The sequence below is a fragment of the Gossypium raimondii genome, chromosome 1 (genome assembly GCF_025698545.1).
Source record: "Gossypium raimondii isolate GPD5lz chromosome 1, ASM2569854v1, whole genome shotgun sequence".
In the NCBI taxonomy this organism is placed as follows: domain Eukaryota; kingdom Viridiplantae; phylum Streptophyta; class Magnoliopsida; order Malvales; family Malvaceae; genus Gossypium; species Gossypium raimondii.
Genome location: NC_068565.1, coordinates 9,545,083 through 9,563,625, shown reverse-complemented (window position 1 = coordinate 9,563,625; position 18,543 = coordinate 9,545,083). Strand labels below are relative to the sequence as shown.

At 33.8% G+C, this 18,543-nt stretch overlaps 1 protein-coding gene and 1 non-coding gene across 6 annotated transcripts; one reads left to right on the top strand and one right to left on the bottom strand.

Moving 5' to 3' along the window:
• Positions 1 to 277: 277 nt before the first annotated feature.
• LOC128033621 (small nucleolar RNA R71) lies at positions 278 to 384 on the bottom strand. Its single transcript, XR_008189601.1, has one exon. It is a non-coding gene; the product is annotated as a small nucleolar RNA R71 (small nucleolar RNA).
• A 4,438-nt stretch (positions 385 to 4,822) lies between these two features.
• Positions 4,823 to 15,042, top strand: LOC105780964 (uncharacterized). 5 transcript variants are annotated; one of them, XM_012605539.2, is made up of 23 exons: positions 4,828 to 5,034; positions 5,150 to 5,368; positions 5,931 to 5,961; positions 6,114 to 6,298; positions 6,716 to 6,875; positions 7,301 to 7,397; positions 7,642 to 7,811; positions 8,020 to 8,186; positions 8,488 to 8,676; positions 8,847 to 8,936; positions 9,115 to 9,192; positions 9,615 to 9,758; positions 9,999 to 10,081; positions 10,849 to 10,990; positions 11,077 to 11,160; positions 11,565 to 11,726; positions 11,809 to 11,896; positions 13,127 to 13,201; positions 13,661 to 13,727; positions 13,824 to 13,920; positions 14,078 to 14,194; positions 14,290 to 14,346; positions 14,509 to 15,042. In XM_012605539.2, the coding sequence occupies exons 1-23, from the start codon at positions 4,921 to 4,923 to the stop codon at positions 14,656 to 14,658; spliced, it is 2,766 nt and encodes a 921-aa protein (XP_012460993.1). In that variant the 5' UTR covers positions 4,828 to 4,920; the 3' UTR covers positions 14,659 to 15,042. The 5 variants fall into 5 exon arrangements, 2 of the variants coding, with proteins under 2 accessions (XP_012460993.1, XP_012460986.1); XM_012605532.2 differs by having other exon boundaries at positions 7,298 to 7,397; XR_008196170.1 differs by lacking the exons at positions 13,824 to 13,920; positions 14,078 to 14,194; positions 14,290 to 14,346; positions 14,509 to 15,042 and adding an exon at positions 12,019 to 12,178 and having other exon boundaries at positions 4,823 to 5,034; positions 7,298 to 7,397; positions 13,661 to 13,722.
• Positions 15,043 to 18,543: the final 3,501 nt, after the last annotated feature.

Genomic DNA, 18,543 nt, shown 5'->3' with positions numbered 1-18,543 from the left:
TAAGCCAGCTATAATCTAGATGATCCAAAAAAAATTAAAGTTTCGAGGAACAATGACAGAAGATCCGAGTCAGCATTTAAAATGGTTCCTCCAGCTTTGTGAAACTTTTAAATATAACGGGGTCACAGATGACGCTATTCGTCTTTAGTTGTTCCCCTTCTCATTAATAGATAACATCTTTTCTTGGTTAGATTCGCAGGCACCAGGGTCCATCATGACATGAGACGAACTTGCAAGAAAGTTCCTATCAAAGTTTATCTCCATTAGCAAAACGGTCCAACTAAGAAGAGAGATTGCTATGTTCAAATAATTAGAGGGAGAAAGTTTTCACGAAGCTTAGGAACGTTTTAAGATGCTAATTCAAAAATGTCCACATCATTGCTCGAGTGGTTACAACTACAAATATTCTACAATGGGTTGGATGTATACGCAAGGTTAAGATTGGATGGAGCCACAGGAGGAGCCTTAATGAACGGAACGTACAAGAATGCGTACAAATTAATAGAAAATATGGAAATGAACTCCTACCAATGGCCAATTGAACGATATACATATGGCCAAAGACAATCTACGGTGAAGGCTATCTAGGAGGATGACAGATATCAACAATCAGTGGGTAGACTTAACCGCATAGAGCCTGCAAATAGTTAACCATCCGTATATGGAGGGGACAAACTGCTCTTCCTTTATATCAACAATCCAACTAATAACATGAATTACATAAGAAACATGGGTGGAAACCCTTATTTAAATACTTACAATCCCAGATGGAGAGATCTCCTGAACTTGGGATGGGGAGGAAATCAAGGAGGAGGTAATAGTTCTAATCAAGTCAAAAACACTAATTATCAACCTTCTTATTTATCGAAACCTTATGAAAAGGTCAACCCAAATGACCATACTGTATGTGGTCAATGCTTGGATTGGATAGAGGGGAGAATGCAGTCAATGAAGACAGATATGAAGCAAGTGCAGTTTGAGTACACTAACTTGACAAAAAACATTAACTAAGCTAGAAGATCAGATGAGCCAGTTGATGAGTATGATGAGAGATAACAAAAGACAAATTGGTACTGGCATTCCTAGCAATACTGAAAATAATTTTTGAAAGGAAGGGAATGAGCATGTGAAAGTGATCGCACTCTATTCGGGCAAAGCCTTGAGTAGCCCAGAAACTCTGACATGAGAGGAGATAAAAGAGAATATAGAAGATCTTCAAGAAGACCCCCGAGAGGCTGACAAAGAACCAGAACTAGAACCAAAAGAAGTAATTAAACCGGCAGCTAAGTCGGAGAAAGAGTTGACCAAGGAACCTACTATCACACAGGTACCATTCCTTTCAAAGTTGGAAGAAAGAAAAAAATAGGATGAAGAAGAGTTTGTAAGATTTTTAAACTCATTGAAACATTAAATGTTAACCTGCCTTTGATTGAACTAATTGATAAAGTCCCTAAGTACGTCAAATTTTTAAAAGAAATCATGTCCAAGCGTAGGAAAATTAAAGTAGGTGAACAAGTTAACATGAGCATTTCCTATAGTGCTATTGTATCTAAACAAGTTCCTCAAAAGCTAAAAGACTCGGGAAATTTTACAATTCCCATAGAGATATGAAAAATCTATTTCAATAAAGCCTTATGTGATTTAAGAGCCAACATCAATTTAATACCTTTATTTATATTCGAAAAAATTTGGTTAGGGGACCTAAGAAAGCACAAATTACACTACAGTTGGCTGATAGATCCTCAGTGCATTTGTAAGAAGTGCTGGAAGATGTGTTAGTCAAAGTATGCAACTTTATCATTTCGACAGATTTTGTAGTCTTAGACTTTGAAGAAGATCGAGAGATACCCATTCTGTTAAACAGACCTTTTCTAGCTATATCAAGGTCTACCGTTGATCTATAAAAAATGAATTAACCATGAAGATTAATGGTGAAACAGAAATTTTTAAATGTGGTCACCAACAGAGTGGGGAAAATCGGGAAAAGTTAAAAGAATATTAAATATCTATTTATAAATCTGATTACCTTGAAGTAAGGGAAATGTTTTTCGTAATTAATGCAAGTCGAAAGAACATATTTAAAGAAAGGGACAAGTGGAAGGAGGTGGAGTGGCACGACGGGAGATGGATTAACATTAAAGGAAACAAAAATACGTCCTCGCGCATGTTAATGGAACTGTCGAACGAATTTGGCAGTAAAACTTGACAATTTAGATTAATATTTAATTTTATGTAAATTATTGTATATCTAACTAACCGTTTAGTCTAGATTCTGATTTGTATCAAATCTACGTTTTATAGGAACCGTGACATTCTAGAAATTAGAATTTTGAGAAAACTAGAGTTAGTATCGTAACACGGCAGCCCCGTGTCGCAACACCAAAGCCAGAATTGAAGAAATTGAAAAAACCAACTTGATGTCGCGACATGGACTCTGTGTGTCACGACACCAAAGACAATATACCCAGAATTCCAAAATTTCATAGTGTGTCACGACATCGAACCCCGATGTCGCGACAACGACAAACTGCCAGAGGTGTCGTGATAGGAAATCTCTGTGTTGCGACATCGCTGCAATTTTTTACAGGGTTGACCCGACCCGATTGCACAACCCGCCGGTTGTTAACCTTATTATATCGTATTTTAACCTTTTAAGCCCTCTATTTTAATTCCTAAACACTCTTTAACAAATCTTTGAAACGTTCCCAACATTGAAAAATGGTTCAATTGAATTTTGCAAGAAATTTTGAATATGTACAACCAATCAAGTATCTATATAGAAAAAAGAATACTTATAAACTTGTAATCTAAATCTTACCTTCCCCAGCAACGACGCCAAAAACTAGACAATAACTTTCTAGGTCTACAAACTAAGTGCAAATTATATTCAAGTAATAAAATCACGGGAGTCTGAGGTCGATCCACAGAGAAGCTGATTAGAATTTACAAGATTACAAGTATTATGGTAGAACATAAATTTAACACTTGACTTTGGAATAAGCATTGATAATGAAAGCAGTAGCTAGAAACACTATAAATAAAAAGTCAACACAAGAAATTAACTAAAAATAATAAAAAGTAAATACCATGAAGAAAATATGCTGAGGTTAGAGGATTCATATTAAGATTAAATTTTAATACCCAATGTTATTAGTAAATTAGAATCCACACATAAATGGAGGTCCCAATTGGATGATCTAGCAATGTACGCCCACTAATTAAACATATGAATCTATGAGCAAAGGTATGTCCATCAATGGAGTGTCCAAAATGATTGTTCAATAAGTTCAAGTGTTTAGCAAATGAATCCATAAGCAAAGGATGGTGCAAGATGACAGTTCAACTATTTAAGTAAATATTTATTATGTCAATTTTTATGTCTACAACAAATCAAAGTTAATTTATCCAAGCATTCATTTGTCATATATTGTCTATAACAAATAAAATATCTTACTTTACAAATATGATTATAACAAATGATTGATAATTAATTTTAGCTCAAATGATGACTATGGAATTTGCCTTAATATTTCCCAAGAGTTTCACCCTTTCACCTCAGCATTAAAAACTTAAAATAACATAACAAAAGTAAACAACTCAAACTTAAATAAAATAAACATATTAGATATAAGAAACTTGAAATTTTACACGAATAATGAAACAAAACAAAAACTTAACAATCAAATGATTTTGAACTCAACTTTAAGATACTTCCTATGCTGAAACCAAAGACAATTTATAGATATTTGTGAAAAATGACTCTTTTTGTCCAAGTGAACGTATCTCAATGGGAAATGTCCAAGAGAGTTGATTGATGGTTTGCAGCTTGTCTATATGCTGTAAAAAATTCAACTCCAAACTCTAATTGTGCTAGGAGATATGAGCCAAACACGAAAATGCGTCAAAACTGTCCATAAATGTGAAACTTGTAACTTTATCTTTACTTTTGGATCTTTTCCTGATGCATTTTGGTGTTGGTGTTCCAATATTTGAATAAATCTTCAAATCCCTTTCTGACGATGTAAGGTACACCCAAATCGAGACACTAAGAAGTGTTCCGACTAAAAGTTATGAATGTGTTCAAATTACAAAATTTTAATCTTTGAACTTTGAACTTTCACTCATCATCTTGGATCAACTTTAGGCTTAGTGCATTTAATCTTATTTCATGGTTTCATGTATTGACATTTTCTTCCCAAACCTATTTTACCTGCAAATTCTACATGAAATATTTTATTGAAACTAAATGCATGAAAAACACTAAAAATATTCAATATTTACAATATCAACAAAAAAAGTCAAATCACAAAATTGAATTTAAAACATATAAAAATCTCAAAAACTATACAAATGTAAATAAGATATAGTCTAAAATAATTATTAGGATGTCTCATCAAATACTTAAAATTTATTTATTTATACTTTTATGTATTAAAGTAATATTAAAGTAATTGACACAAAATTTGAGCAAATTATATAATATAATTCAATTAATAGATAAATTTAAACGTGCGCGATTTCTAATTAATAGATATACTTAAATTTGTGTATAGCACGGGATAAAAATTAATTATTAATATTATTGAAATTTAAAATGGACAAAATACCCATTCAAAAAAAAAAAAAAACTCATAAATATTAAGAACTAGTTAGCAATACTTTTTAAAAATATTTTTTATTAAAATTTACTTTTGCTTTTAATAAAAAATATTTTTTTTCGAAAAACACTTTTAAATACCTCCCATTAAAATTGCCAGGAAGGACATAAAACGATGCGTTTCAGGTGGATCGAAAACTCTGAAACCGAATTTAATGTCCTAGTGTCTCATAAAAAGAGAGAGAAAGAGAGAGAAAAGAAAAGAAGTTGATCTCGTTGTTCTCTAAGCTTAGCTTAGCTCTGCTGAGAGAGCAAGTATTTCAATGGAGTTCAGACCTCGAAACTACGTCGCAGAAGAGCAGTCCCACTCGCTTCCTCGATCACGCGCCGATATCCACCCTTTCTCTTCCTCCTCTCCTCAGTCTATCCTCCGCCAGGTTCAAATTCTCTACTTATTTTTCGTTTTCGTTTTTTTCTTGTATTTCGGATTTTACTAAAACCTCTAGCACTTCTTGAGTTATTTAATTATATTTTAAGAATCCATGATTTTAGGTTGATGATAACGAGGAAAATAGAAACAACGAGGAGTTCTTTGATCCGCTTAGAGCACCTGATTCTAAGGCATCGGTTGAACCTGTCGACGGACACGATTTTGAGAGTAGTTCTAATGGAAACGACGATTCTTTCCCAGTTCAAACAAAGGAGTGGACCTCTTTTAAGAGATTCTTAATGCAGAGATTTCCTGTTTCCAAAATGATTTCAGTTTCTTCTGTAAGCAAATTGATTTTATTTGCGAATTTATATTTCTAATTTGATAATCTAAGACTTTAGGTTTAGTTATGGCGGCATTATGTTAAAATTTGGATCACTAAATACTTACAACGTGTAAATTTGTGTAATTATGGCAACTTAATGATTTGATGAATTTTTATGCTGTGGTGGAATTTAAAATCGGCAGAAGCGAGTATATGTTTGTGACTTGTCTATTTAAGCAGTTCTTTTGGTGTCACTCAAGCATATAATCTGCTCGTGGAGTTTAAGCTCCATAGCTAGTATATAAGATCAAGATGGTCATAATTCAGTATTAAAATTCTTGTTTATAGTTAAATTGACATGTGACAAGCATATGATCTCGGTTGTAGAGCTTTTGAACTCCAATGTGAGTTAGGGGAATATCTGTTGGCTTCTGTATGATGTTTGCAGAGAATATTTGGTGTTTCTGATATGTTTTTCTTTCATGTGCCACCTAGTAATTAGATTTTTGAAACTTTACCACTTTCTGTTTCTATTTCTTTTTGTTGGTGATGACGTTGAGACATTCTTCTTCTCACAGATGTCCAATACAATAGTGAGAAGTGGAAAAGGTATAAAGTTTCTATTCCTTTTAATTTGTTTTTGTTATTAGTTTAGTTATGTACCTTTAGGCTTTAGTAGTCAGCTTGGTGCTGTAATTGTTTATTTTCCATTTACTTGAGCTATGTTCTGATTGTAGCTATTTCATGATACTAATTTGTAGCACATGAGAAATCTTCAAGTAGCACACATCTGGAAGAACTGGATGATCCACAAAAATTTTCAGAGACGGATACCAAGGTTATCACTCAGCAGGAATATGTATCACGATTACATGAACTGAAAGATGAAATAAATCGTGCTTGGCACAGTGAAGATCGTGTAAAATCTTTGAAGTTATCTATAAAGGTGAAAAATTCCCTAATTTTAACTTTTTAGCTCCATCTAATAGCTAATAAAATACAGATCTAGAAAGGACCGAATGTCTGCATGGTTGGCTAAGTTTTTCTTTATCCTCTAGCTCATACAATTAGTTATATTGATGTTTCATCATATGAGAGTCTTAAATTCTGAATATAATCAACTTAATAAACCGAGCTTTAACACTTTCATGTAGGTGAGGAGGGAATTCGATTACTCTTGTTCATTTATATGAAATAGTTAAATAATGTTATGCACTTTTTTGTCTTTATGAAGTTGATATACTTGGCAACTAATATCAATCTGATGTGAAAATTTGAGTTTGGGGTATATATTCTTTTATTTTGCTTGCATATGGATTCATGGAACTATGGCTTTCAATTAATTAAATTCTCCATTTTGCAGGTTGCAAGGCTTCTAATGGATACATCAGTTTCAAATTTTTATCCAACATTGTTTGTCCTAGTTACGGATGTACTGAACATGCTTGGGGACATGGTATGGGAACGCATTAGGCAGAAAGCTGAATTTGCTGACGATGGAGCCAGACTTTGCTCCTTGAGAGGTTTGTATACCGTTAATCTGTTTGAACATTCTTGTAATCTTTCTTAGTTGCTATTCGGTGTCCGCTTCACCAAGAACCTATTGGATGGTGTTTTTATTTCTTAATAAAATTAAATTAGAGAACAAAACGCCATAGAATTTCTTTAGTGCTTAGGGTGGGTTTGGATGGGTGATTGGGTGCGGTGCGGTGCGTTTAACTTACTTTTTGTCTCACGCTACAGTATCGCTACAGTATCTAATCTCACCGCCACCGCTGTTTTTACACTAACCGCATGTAAACGCACCGCCCATCCAAACTCACCCTTACACTCTTACTTTCAGTTTTCATCTGTTTGGTTGACTGTTGGGTTTAAACCTAGATTTTTGGTGTTTTCTTAATGTAGCAACTGGATTGATTTTTTGAAACTTTTTCTGGTTTTATAGCAGAGAATTTTAGAGCAAGTGATGTTCCTATTGATGCCAAGGAAACTTGCTATAACTGGTTTTGCAAGGTTGGCTCCATTCGAGAACTTCTTCCACGAATGTGAGGGTCATTTCATATTATGTTTTTTTCCTTTTAGGCTTAGTATTTCTAGGTGATGCTGTTGATGCAATATCGTACTTCTCATATTTGCTTAGTTTTATTTGCTTGCCGTTGCTATGTTATATTTACTTTTAACCTTTTCCTTTTCTTTTGTACAGTAATTGGAGTTTCCCTTGCTTCTTTATCTCTTTCTTGCTTGTAAACAAGGTTTTTTACCACATGGCACTTTGGTATTGTATTTCAGTTATTTGGAGCTGGCTATCTTCCCTTGTTGGCGTTTTCTGATTGAACAACCAGCAGAGTCTCTTCAGCGCCTCGTCATGATGACTAGAGGGATAGGAGATCCGTTAGCATCTGCCTATTGTCGCCTGTATATTGCCCATCATGCACAGAAGTTGCCCTCACATGATACAGGTGCTTTTGTATTTTTTTTTATACAACTTTATGCCAATGTTATAAATCATCAGTTTGTGCATGCATATTTGACGCATTGATTCTAAAATTGCCAGCTTATGTTAATCTGACCAAGGAAATAGTATGGATTGGCTCAACTTGCTTTTGCTTCCTGCACTCTAGTTTCTATTTATTAGTTGGCACGACTTGTTTGGTACTGTTGTTGCAGGATATCTAATTACATGTCTTAATGACATCACACTCATATTTACACGGATATCATCAACAAAGGAATCTGCACATGGATGTTTCGCTGACAGTAAGAGGTCACTTATCAGTCTGATGGAACCATCTGTTGAGTTTATTATGAAATGCATATTAAATGATGCATCTCAGGTCAGTAATGCGCTTATAACTTTTCTGAAAGCATCTGCATATCTAAGTTCCATATTCATCAATAAGATTTCCACAACAATGAAGTGCTGTTTGGATCTAATAGAAGTGGTCTGAACTAGTACAAGTCAAAACTTAAGCAGAGCATTGGATTGCTGTTTCTATAATTTTTTAACTTGTCTAGGGATTCTTTGATTGCATTGTTGCCATTGCTTTGTGACAATGTTCTGAGTTATTGCCATTCCATGATCAATTTTTCTTTGTAATACGTTGAGATTACAATATTTCCATTATCTTTTGAAAGAGGCGGGCAGGGAAAGTACTTGTTGAGCTTGGACTAGGGAGAAGTCAGGAGGAATTATTTGGTGGTTCCCTATGTGTCTCAATTGTACTTCATCATTTACTGAAGGAACTTCCTATTGACATTGTTAGCTTTCATGCTGTGGATATCCTTCATCTTATTAAGTGCAGCAATGATAACTCCTATGATCAGGTAACTTTCATTTGGTGAAGAGACCTAGGCCATGTGCCTTTTTATTCTTTTAGAGCAGATAGATCTCTATGTTTCCATTCTCCTCACTGTTCTCTTTCTTTTTTTAATTATTATCTTTTTTAGATGTGTACTTGTTGAATATTTATTTATATTCTTTTTACTTGGAGCAGTGTTTGAATTATAGGTTGGTTGGACTCAGGCTGTCTGAACAGATATCTCAAATTGGCAGTGTTGAGGCTGTTGTCAATGAAGTTATTCAGGTATGCACCTTTCTGTTTACTCGCACAAAGTTCGAATTCATGATGAAAATTACCATTCTTGTATCTTTGTTATCATAAAGTCTTAAGTTTTGTTATGTAGATATTTTTCTTAAGCTTTTGTACTGATTATGTTTATTTTTTTGGTGTATTTATTTTTTAACATAAAATGCAATGTAAGGTGGTTTCTGAATATGGGCTTGATGAGTACCTGAAGGTTGTAGATGCTTATCTTGATATTGTTCTTCAAAATCAGATGGTAAGTGTGGAGGTGCCCTTTGCTTTGTCCCTATTGGGACTCTCCTTTCTTAGTTGCACTAATGAAGAAAGAAGAGTTTTGTGCCAAAAAGTTGCCAAGTTATTAAAATTTCAATTCTGTAATTCTCAGAAAATACAGATCTTTGTTTCTTTACTTCTCTGTTGCCAAATTACATACAGAAAAATGTTCTGACTCTGGAAGGAAAATTAAAAGGCAAACAGATATTTGAATTTCACTTTTCATGATAGATGGAAATCTTCAGTTCTAGCAGAACCACAATAAAAATTCATAGAAGTGGTTTGTTACTTGACTTGTATCTTATGTTCTAGCTCAGAGTGCTTCTTTCCCTGTTTTGAGTAGTTTCATTTTTGGTATTCATTTGCTGTAATAGATCCAATCCTCCGAATCAATTGGTTATGCAGGATGGCCATCTAAAGACTATTCTGGAAGGGATCTCAAAGTTGGCATCTGATAAAGTGTTAGCTGAAGATGAACTAGCAAGTTTGCAATCCATCTTGGTGAAGCTTCTTTCTCATTTTAAGGACTTGGAACATGTGTTTTCTTTGGTAATTTTCTAAACTATTTTCTTGATTGAATATTCTTCAATCTTGGTTAGTCCCTCTCTCTCTTCCTTCTTCAGCTTTTCGTTACCATTTTACATGGAAATTGCCCTACAGATGTGCTGAGAATACCTAGTAACACTTTAGTCGTTTCATGTTTTCGTGTACTAGCGTAGCTTGGTGTAATTACAGAACTAAGTTATCACATCACTAATGAGTGGGTGGCTGCAATTTGTTGTTTTGTAGAATCATTTTCTTCAGATCTTAGATATGATGCATGGGAACTCTCGGGGCATTGTCAATATGCATATACTTGATATGGCTACAAGGTAATTTTTGTTTGTCTTATGGTCCTAGTTCATGCAGCCAAGGCCTTGCCCTTTTGTTTTTTTTTTTTTTTGGTTCTGTTTATTGCTGTCATGGCTACTTTGCTTGCCTTGATGCTGTCATAATCTCTGCCCAGCCACTGCTGCATGAGACACTTGGACTTGTTTTCATCTACTATTTACTCGTAACATAATATCTCAGTGAAAACCAAAGATTCACCTCAAGATTCTTATGACAATATCCCTATTATGTGTTAAAGATAGCATCAGGTATAGGTTATGCATCCTTTGGAATTTTTTGTCATATGTAATGGAGCAGGTTGAGGTTTCTATACTGTCGGAATGCATGCCAAATATTTTGTAGGTATTAACGCAATTATTTCTGTGATGTGACATTCAAAGCAGTGCAGCGGCAGAAAATTCTAGAAACCTAGTCACTGAGGCTGGCATTCATATGCTTTATAACAATTAGGTAGCCCTGTATACCTAGGGGGCTAGACATGACCTGCTAGCTACTTTGTATCGGGATTGAAACAAGTTCATCCGCATGTGAATTGTTTAAAACCTTTGAAATTCCATGATAGGTGTGGTTGTAGTTTTCAACAATATACAGGAACTTGAAAACTTGTTGCTATTGGGGATATCTGTTAAGTTTCTTGTAGGTTATGCTGCATTCTTTTCCTTTGGTTTGTTGTTGAAGGGTATTTGTATTTTGTGTTTTTGAAGCACATCCAGCTAGAGTTTTATCTCATGCTTGTGTTATTGAGCAGGAATGGTTATGTACATGATCCAACAACCATACAGTTACTCTTTGAAATATCACAGGCTTTAAATAGTGATACTGATCTTGTAAACATGAAAAATGATGATAACCAACAGCAAGCACGGCTGATTTCTCGTTTTGTCCGAATGGTATTTTTTCTCTGTTTTGTTCCTCTAGGTTGTGATTACTTTTGACTATCAATGTGACTTGTTGACAGCTATTGCTCTATGTTTAGGTAGATCATGGAGTAGAGTATGAACGACATTTAGCATTTCTTATGGAATGTCGTGGGGCCCTTGGTAGCATTATTGAACTCAAGGTATACATTTATCTTTCTGTTTCTCTTTGATTTAATTTTGTTAAGCCATTTGAGCAATAGAGATAATGTGGTGGAAGGATTCATAAATCTGTTTGGTTCAATCAAACTTATCAGGAGAATATGGCTCATTATTAGGAAATAGTTGATAAATGCAACCATCTGCTGCTTTTAAACTCAGTCCACGACTTAATTGGAGAATATTAAAGAACGATAACAGTTGCAATGGTTTTTCTCTGTGGGGGCCAGAATGTAGTCGTAGCATTGGGTATGATCATGCCTTCAATGCGTAACAACAGTTACTAGTAGTTCATGTATTTTGTAAATGTATTATTCCACTAGTGAAACATATTTGTATTGATTTCCAGAAGCTTATGTTGGCCTGTTGTTTTCCATTAATTGTGCAGGAAATTCTTGTTCATTCTAGTAATTGTTTAGCTACAAAAGCTCTAAAAGATGGGAAAAAGCATACTGCTTTTGTAAAGACTTGCATAGCATTTAGTGAAATCACAATTCCTTCTATTCCGGGTCACATTAAGCAATTAAATCTTTATCTTGGAACTGCTGAGGTAAGGTTCCCTTTCTCTAATAAAGTATGTAATATTGTGTCTTAACTATGAATCTGAGCTTATTCACATGGGTATATATTAGGTTGCACTGTTAGGTGGTTTAGTTTCTCATTCTGATGGACTGATAGATTCAGCAATCAACTGTTTACAGAGTTCTGATTGGATGGAAGGTAATTGGTTAGCCTTCTTTTGAACCGTCTTGCTGATTTTGTGCCTGTTCTCATTTCTAATACAAATGATGAAACTGAAAACTAAAACCTAATCAAACCCCTTCTTTTGTGTCCAAGAGAAGCAAAAGAAGTAGTTGGAGGATCAGGATGCCCAGTAACACCAAAACAGCCTCACGAGCTGAGTTAGCAAGCCAATCTGCAGACTGGTTACCTTTTCTGAAAATGTGACTACCCATCTTTCCTTTATCAACTCTAAACAGCCCTTCACTAAAGCATGAAAAGGTGTGAATCTGTCACCATAATTAAGAGGCTGCACTGCCACAGAAGCATCAATTTCAACAAATTAATTGTAGCACCTCATAGCTCCACCTGCAGGCTGTTTGTAGTACCAATGTTAACCATAACACTGGTTATCCACTAACCTTCTTGGTCACATATCTTCTATGTTATGGTCTAGGTAACCCTTGGAGGAGGACACCTTTTGAACACCAGAAAACTTCACGGCAATAGTCATCCCTTTTAATTTAGTATCCAAGGCCTAAGTGCATTCCATCAAAAACCATTTTATTCCTTGCTTTCCAAATCCGAGGAGCACAAGGAGGCAAAAATTTCCATTCTATAACACTGAAAGTGAAGAGGCTCGGTCACAAAACATAATACGATTAAGTGTACTAGGAAATCAAAGTGAGCCAAATGATCCTATAAAATATTCTAGTTTATGTTATCATAAGCTTTAAGCAAGTTGATTTTTAAAATCATTGATCCTTCGTCCTTTCTAGTGCCTCATTTTATGAACAACCTAAGCATGACTGATACATTATCTATATTGCTCCTACCAGGCCAGGATCTATCTGAAAATGCACATCTTTTGAAGAATAGGTCTCATCCTAGTAACAATCACCTTTGAAAGAATTTTATTAAAAGTATTTAATAGCATGATAGAACGAAAATTGGCTAGAGTACTTGGGTTCATTCCTTTTGGGATGAGAGTAATATGAGCTTTCCAGAATTCATCTAGAATAGATCCTACCTGGAGAGTCTGCTGAACAAATTTAAGTACCCCCCAACTTTCAATTTCCTTCAATGAAACAAAGGTTGAATTCCATTTGGTGTGCCTGTTTTCTTTAAGAAGTCTTCTTTCTCAGTTAGACCACTGCTACTAAGTCTTTTCACTTTGTTATTTTAATTATTTACAGGTTGATGTAATTTATCTGTAATGTTGTATTTCAGGCTCTCGAACACTTGATTCTGATGGGATGCTTTCCTCCATTCGAAAATTATGCAGCCTCTTGGTTATGGTTCCAGGTTATTTATTGGTTTAATGTTATCTGAACTTTCTATTAATATATAACCTATGTTGAAAGAGCCACTTAGATTATGTTAGGTTTGACTGTTTCATTCATATACCAATACCAGTTTGATTAATGTTAGCATTTCCTTTGGGGGGCGGGGGGCTACAAATGAATTATTTGTTGAAATATTGGCTTTAAAGTTGTCTAATAGATGAATATTTGATTAGTTTTTACTGTTTCTTAATCAAATCTTCTAACAAATATGATAAATTTATAAAGTATTTTCATCTAGGATAAAAGGAATGAGTTAAGGAAACATGTATGTACAGTATTTGCAGCTTCATACCTTAATGTCAACACCTTATCCTTGTATGAATTTAACTACTACAGTCTATCAAGTTCTCTGATGCTAATTTCTACTAAATTATCACTTTAGTAAACAAATAGTGTCTGATTATTTTTACTCATGTAGGTAATCCTGAAGTAGGAATTTTGCATATTCCAAAGAGTATATTATTGATCATTCATTCCCGGTCATGGTAAGCCCTTCTATTTAGTGTTAAATGCTTCCTAATAAATATATGTTCTATTCAGTATCCTTTGGTCTGTTATCTAATGTTGTAGGCTTTTTTTAGGTCTCCAAGACTGAAGGCAAGAATATTATTCGCAATAATTTCTTTATCAGCTACACTTTCTCAAGAAAGGCTCCCATACCATGCAGATCATCCAGAGGTCTGTAAACTTATCTTCTACTGGGTTTCAGTTTTTAGGAAATTCATATATTCAAGCTTGATATGTTCAGAACAATAAAATCTGCATCAAACCAATTTCTAGAAACCTTAATATTTACGGTCTAAAACAACTTAACATTTTTGTCCCGTATTCACAGATTATGGGCAATGATTTGTTATTTTTTGGTGATTCATCTTATGTGCGTGAACTTCTCTCATTGACGGAATCTGTTCTTCAAAACCTTGTTGACGTTATTGAGCAAGAGCCTTCCCGGGTAAATCTATTTCAAAAACTTTACTGGTACTTAATTGATAGATCTTTTTTTTTTTTTTTACCTTTTCTACGACTGACTTATCATGTTGGCTTAAGGCTGCCCGTGGAAGCTTGTCACTTGAAGCTTGTAACTGCATAGCATCATCTTTCAAGGTAGGTTCCTCTTATCTTTTTCAGGTAACTAACCTGAATTCCTTAATCTTAGCTTGATCTTATAGAACTCTTATGAAATTCTTATGGTGCCTTCACCAGCAGGGCCTATATCGCATTATTTCATCGGCACCACTAACTTGTGTCTTTCACGTGTTCATGCAGATAAACGAACATGTATTATCTGTCTGCTCGAAACTGATTGAAACTGCCAAATTGTGTTTGAATGCGAAGGACAAGTATCTCACTTCCACCATTAGTTTTCTGTACAAGAACTTGTCTGCTGCAACTGTCTCATCGTCTATTGCTATCTGATACACATGAAAATGGTTTTCAATTACAATGTTGATCGGATCGGACCCTTCGTTTTCTATGAATTATTCATGTGGGACACATGAATTGACATGATGGTGTGATAAGTTCGTAGAAAAGCATAGGAAAAAAATTAATTAAACTTGTATTGGATGTTCATCATGGAGTCCATGTAACATAATTGAAAACCGGTAAATAGGCCAGGAAATATTCTTTGCATTCCTTGATTGTTAAGACTTGGAAACAGTTCTTGAAAAGAAAAGCCTTTTGTCTTTTTTATAGATCATTCATTTATCTTGATGTAAGTTGTATCCCATTATTACAACTAGATTTCAATAAATGATTATGGGTGAAGTGAGGGTAAGAGATTTGAATTTGAATTTGTTACTCTTGTGTGCGATTTTTATTTGAAATTTTATATAAAAGTATGAAATAACAAAATATTCTTAAAATAATATTAATTATTCTTTAAAGTAAAAGCATTTTAATAATTTTCTAACTGAGTTGATTTGTGATATCATTTCAACTAGTCATGTTATATATATAGTATAGATTAAGGTAGAGGATACAAATATGTAGACTTGTAAATGTGATGGCTCAATTTTCTTTTAGGAATAGAGAAGGGTTTATTCAATATATGAATTTGAGATTTGATGTAAGGACTTAATTGCATAGTCATTTGATACTTATTTTAAAATCAAATGAATATGGTATCTTTAATCATGAACTATTATATTTTATATTTATACATTTATTCTTGTTTTTAAAATAAAATTTAAAATGTAATTGTAAAGAAATTTTTTAATTTTTTTAGGGAAAAAAAACCTTAAACTCAAAGGTATTTCTCGAAACCACTTTTAAATTTTGAAAAATGGGGATCGACTTTTGAAAATAAAATGGGAGTCGCCACCGATATTTTATTAAGGTGTGATCGGTTCACCATTAAAAATAAATTTTAGGTCTGCGAGATTTGAGAAAACAGGTTCGGGAGTCGGTTACGCACGGGGAAGGGTTAGCACCATCGTGACGCCCAAAATTGGTACCGAATTGATTGTTCATTGTCTTAATGTCGAAATTTTAAAAAGATTTTAAAATACGATCCTTTTATCTTGAATAAAATGAATTGGATGATAAGGCTCACTTATTTCAAAGAAATAAATTGTCACACTTAGTAAGTTAGAATGCAACATGTCAAATCCTCAAAATTAAGCTTATCTTTTGACTTTTAAAACCTATGCATTTTGAGAAGGATATCTAATTATTTGGGTCACATGAGAAAATAAAAATCCAATAAGTTAGGGCTCGATTTCACAAAATTCCTAAATATCGAATATTGCATTTACTTTCATTTATTAGAAAAATCCTCATCTCGAGAAAACAACATGTTATATCCAATGCGTTAGGACACAACGTGTCGAATTCCCGAGAATGAGCTTTTTATTTATGTTAATCAAAGAGGATATTCGGTTTCTTAAATCCCGAAGAATATTGGAATCCAGTAAGTTAGGACACAATCTTTTCGAGGATCCCAAATTCCAAATGTCGCATTATTTTGAAAAACTTTTTGAATAAAAATGCTCTCGATACTTGTATGATATTGAACGTAATCTTTAATGCGTATAAAACGCGATGGGATAATAATGTACAATGCGAAGCGATAATTCGTAAGTCGAAATATACATTATTGAACACAAATAATCAATCAATATAAATAATTAATACAATGCACATAAGAGCAAATATCTCACATCATATATCATGCTTACATTCAAAGGCTAATGAATTAAAGGTCAACCAAAGCACTAAACAAATTAACACATATGAAATTGTACAAATTTTAAAATAACTTAAGAAATATGGAAGATGGGAAATTATAATTAATGAATTATTTGTATAGAAATCTAAAATGAATTATATATATAGTTTGAAATAACCCAAGCATATAGTAAAATAGGGTTTAAAAATAGGTATATAAAATAATTTAAATAAGGGATAAAAAACAAAAAATAGTACGTGAAAACGAATTAAAAAACTAACATAAATCAATTTAAAGCAAGTGGTATAGAATAAATTTAAAATTTATGTATAAAGCAACTAAAAACAAAATCATATATAAATAACTTAAAATAAATCATTTGCAAAGTAGGTTAAAATAACATATAATGCATTAAATATGATATATAAAGAGAATTTTAAAATAAATCGATTTAAGGATAATCAAATTTTGAAATAACATATAAAAAATAATTTAAACTAAATAATATATATTAAAAGACAATTTAAACTAAATAATGTATATATATATTAAAATAGGTGCTATATACAAAAAGCTTAAAATATGTAAATAAAGTAATAAAAAAGAAAATGAAATAGTTTAAAATATAAAATGTATTAAAACAATTTAAATAAAGGTTAAAAATCGAATTGAAACTACAACAAAACATGGGGTATAAATAATAAATAACGAAAAGAGGCCAGGGACCATGCTGCAACACGCGTATTACATGGGGGGCCCGATTGGGAAATATCCCGCTTCCCAAAACGCGGCGTTGCAAGCTGGACTGAAATGAAATAAAAGTAGGATGCGGGGCTAAATCAGAAAGAGGGGAGATAACCGATTTGAAAACTTTAGAAAAAGGGGAAGACTGGTCGCGCAAATAGACCAATCAATAAAAATGTGCGGATTCTTCCCCGGATCGGGTCACACGTGCGGGTTATATGGCCAATACTACGCCGTTTTAAGGCCACTGGAACAGGCATCAAACGGTGTCGTTTCATAGCACGCATAAAATTAAAAAATAAGGCATTAAGCCATTTTGACAGATTTGCTAAACCTAAACAACCCTCCTCTGCCATTTGAAAGAAAAGCCTAAGCCCTCCCCTCTCAACTCCGCGCCGCAATCCCGAAATCCCCATTCATATCCGATTTCGGACGGAGTGAACGGAGCTCCGTTGGTGCGCCTTTGCGAAGGTAAGGGTCTCCTTCTTCCTCTCCTTTTAAAAAATTTTAAAGTAAAAAACAATTAGAAGCAAACCGAAAATGAAAAAAAAAAAAGAATAACAAAAAAGAAAAAGATTTAAAAATCGGAGAATCACCTATGCTATCCTTTTTTTCTTTTTGAAAACTTTTTGCGTTTCTTTGTATTGATTTTTTTTTTGTGGGTTTCATACAATATCCATGTGTCCCCTAAAAATACAAAAGGCTCCTTTTCTCTTATAGCTGAAATCAATGAAAAAATCCCCCCCGAATCTTTTTCTTTTCATTTTTTCTTATTTTCCTCTTTTTCTTTTTTTTTGATTTGCTGTCGATTTCCGCTCTTTTTTGTTTGCTTTCTCTGCCTTGTTGCATTTGTTTGTCCTTTCTGCAGGTACGACATATGGAGGGTGGACGTGGCACGTACGGAGGCGCGCGTGAGGCCAAGGGCATGCCCTGGTGGCTGTGGCGCTGGAGGCTCGCCCTAGCTACTAGGGTTTCTGGTTCCTTTTCTGTTTTGGGCTTCAATGTAATTGGGCCGGGGTATCGGGCTACTGTAATTGGGCCATTCGAGTTTAAGTTTGATTTTAGTCTGTAATCTTGGACATTTTATTTGGTATTTATTTGTATATGGGCCGGGCAATATTGGGCTCTTACAGTATTAACATATTAAGTTTTTTTAAGTTCATAAATATAAATATAGTTTAATCATAATACAATTACAAATACTTATCTAAATGCACTAAGCATCACTTACTGTAAAGCCCACACATGGCAACAATATATGGTGAGACTAGAGATTTACATATTTCAATTATGTATAAAGGGACTCGAACCTAGATACATAGGATCTTAAGCCTCAATTTTTACCAACAATATTAAGGCCTTATTAGCTAACAAATTATGTTTTAGGC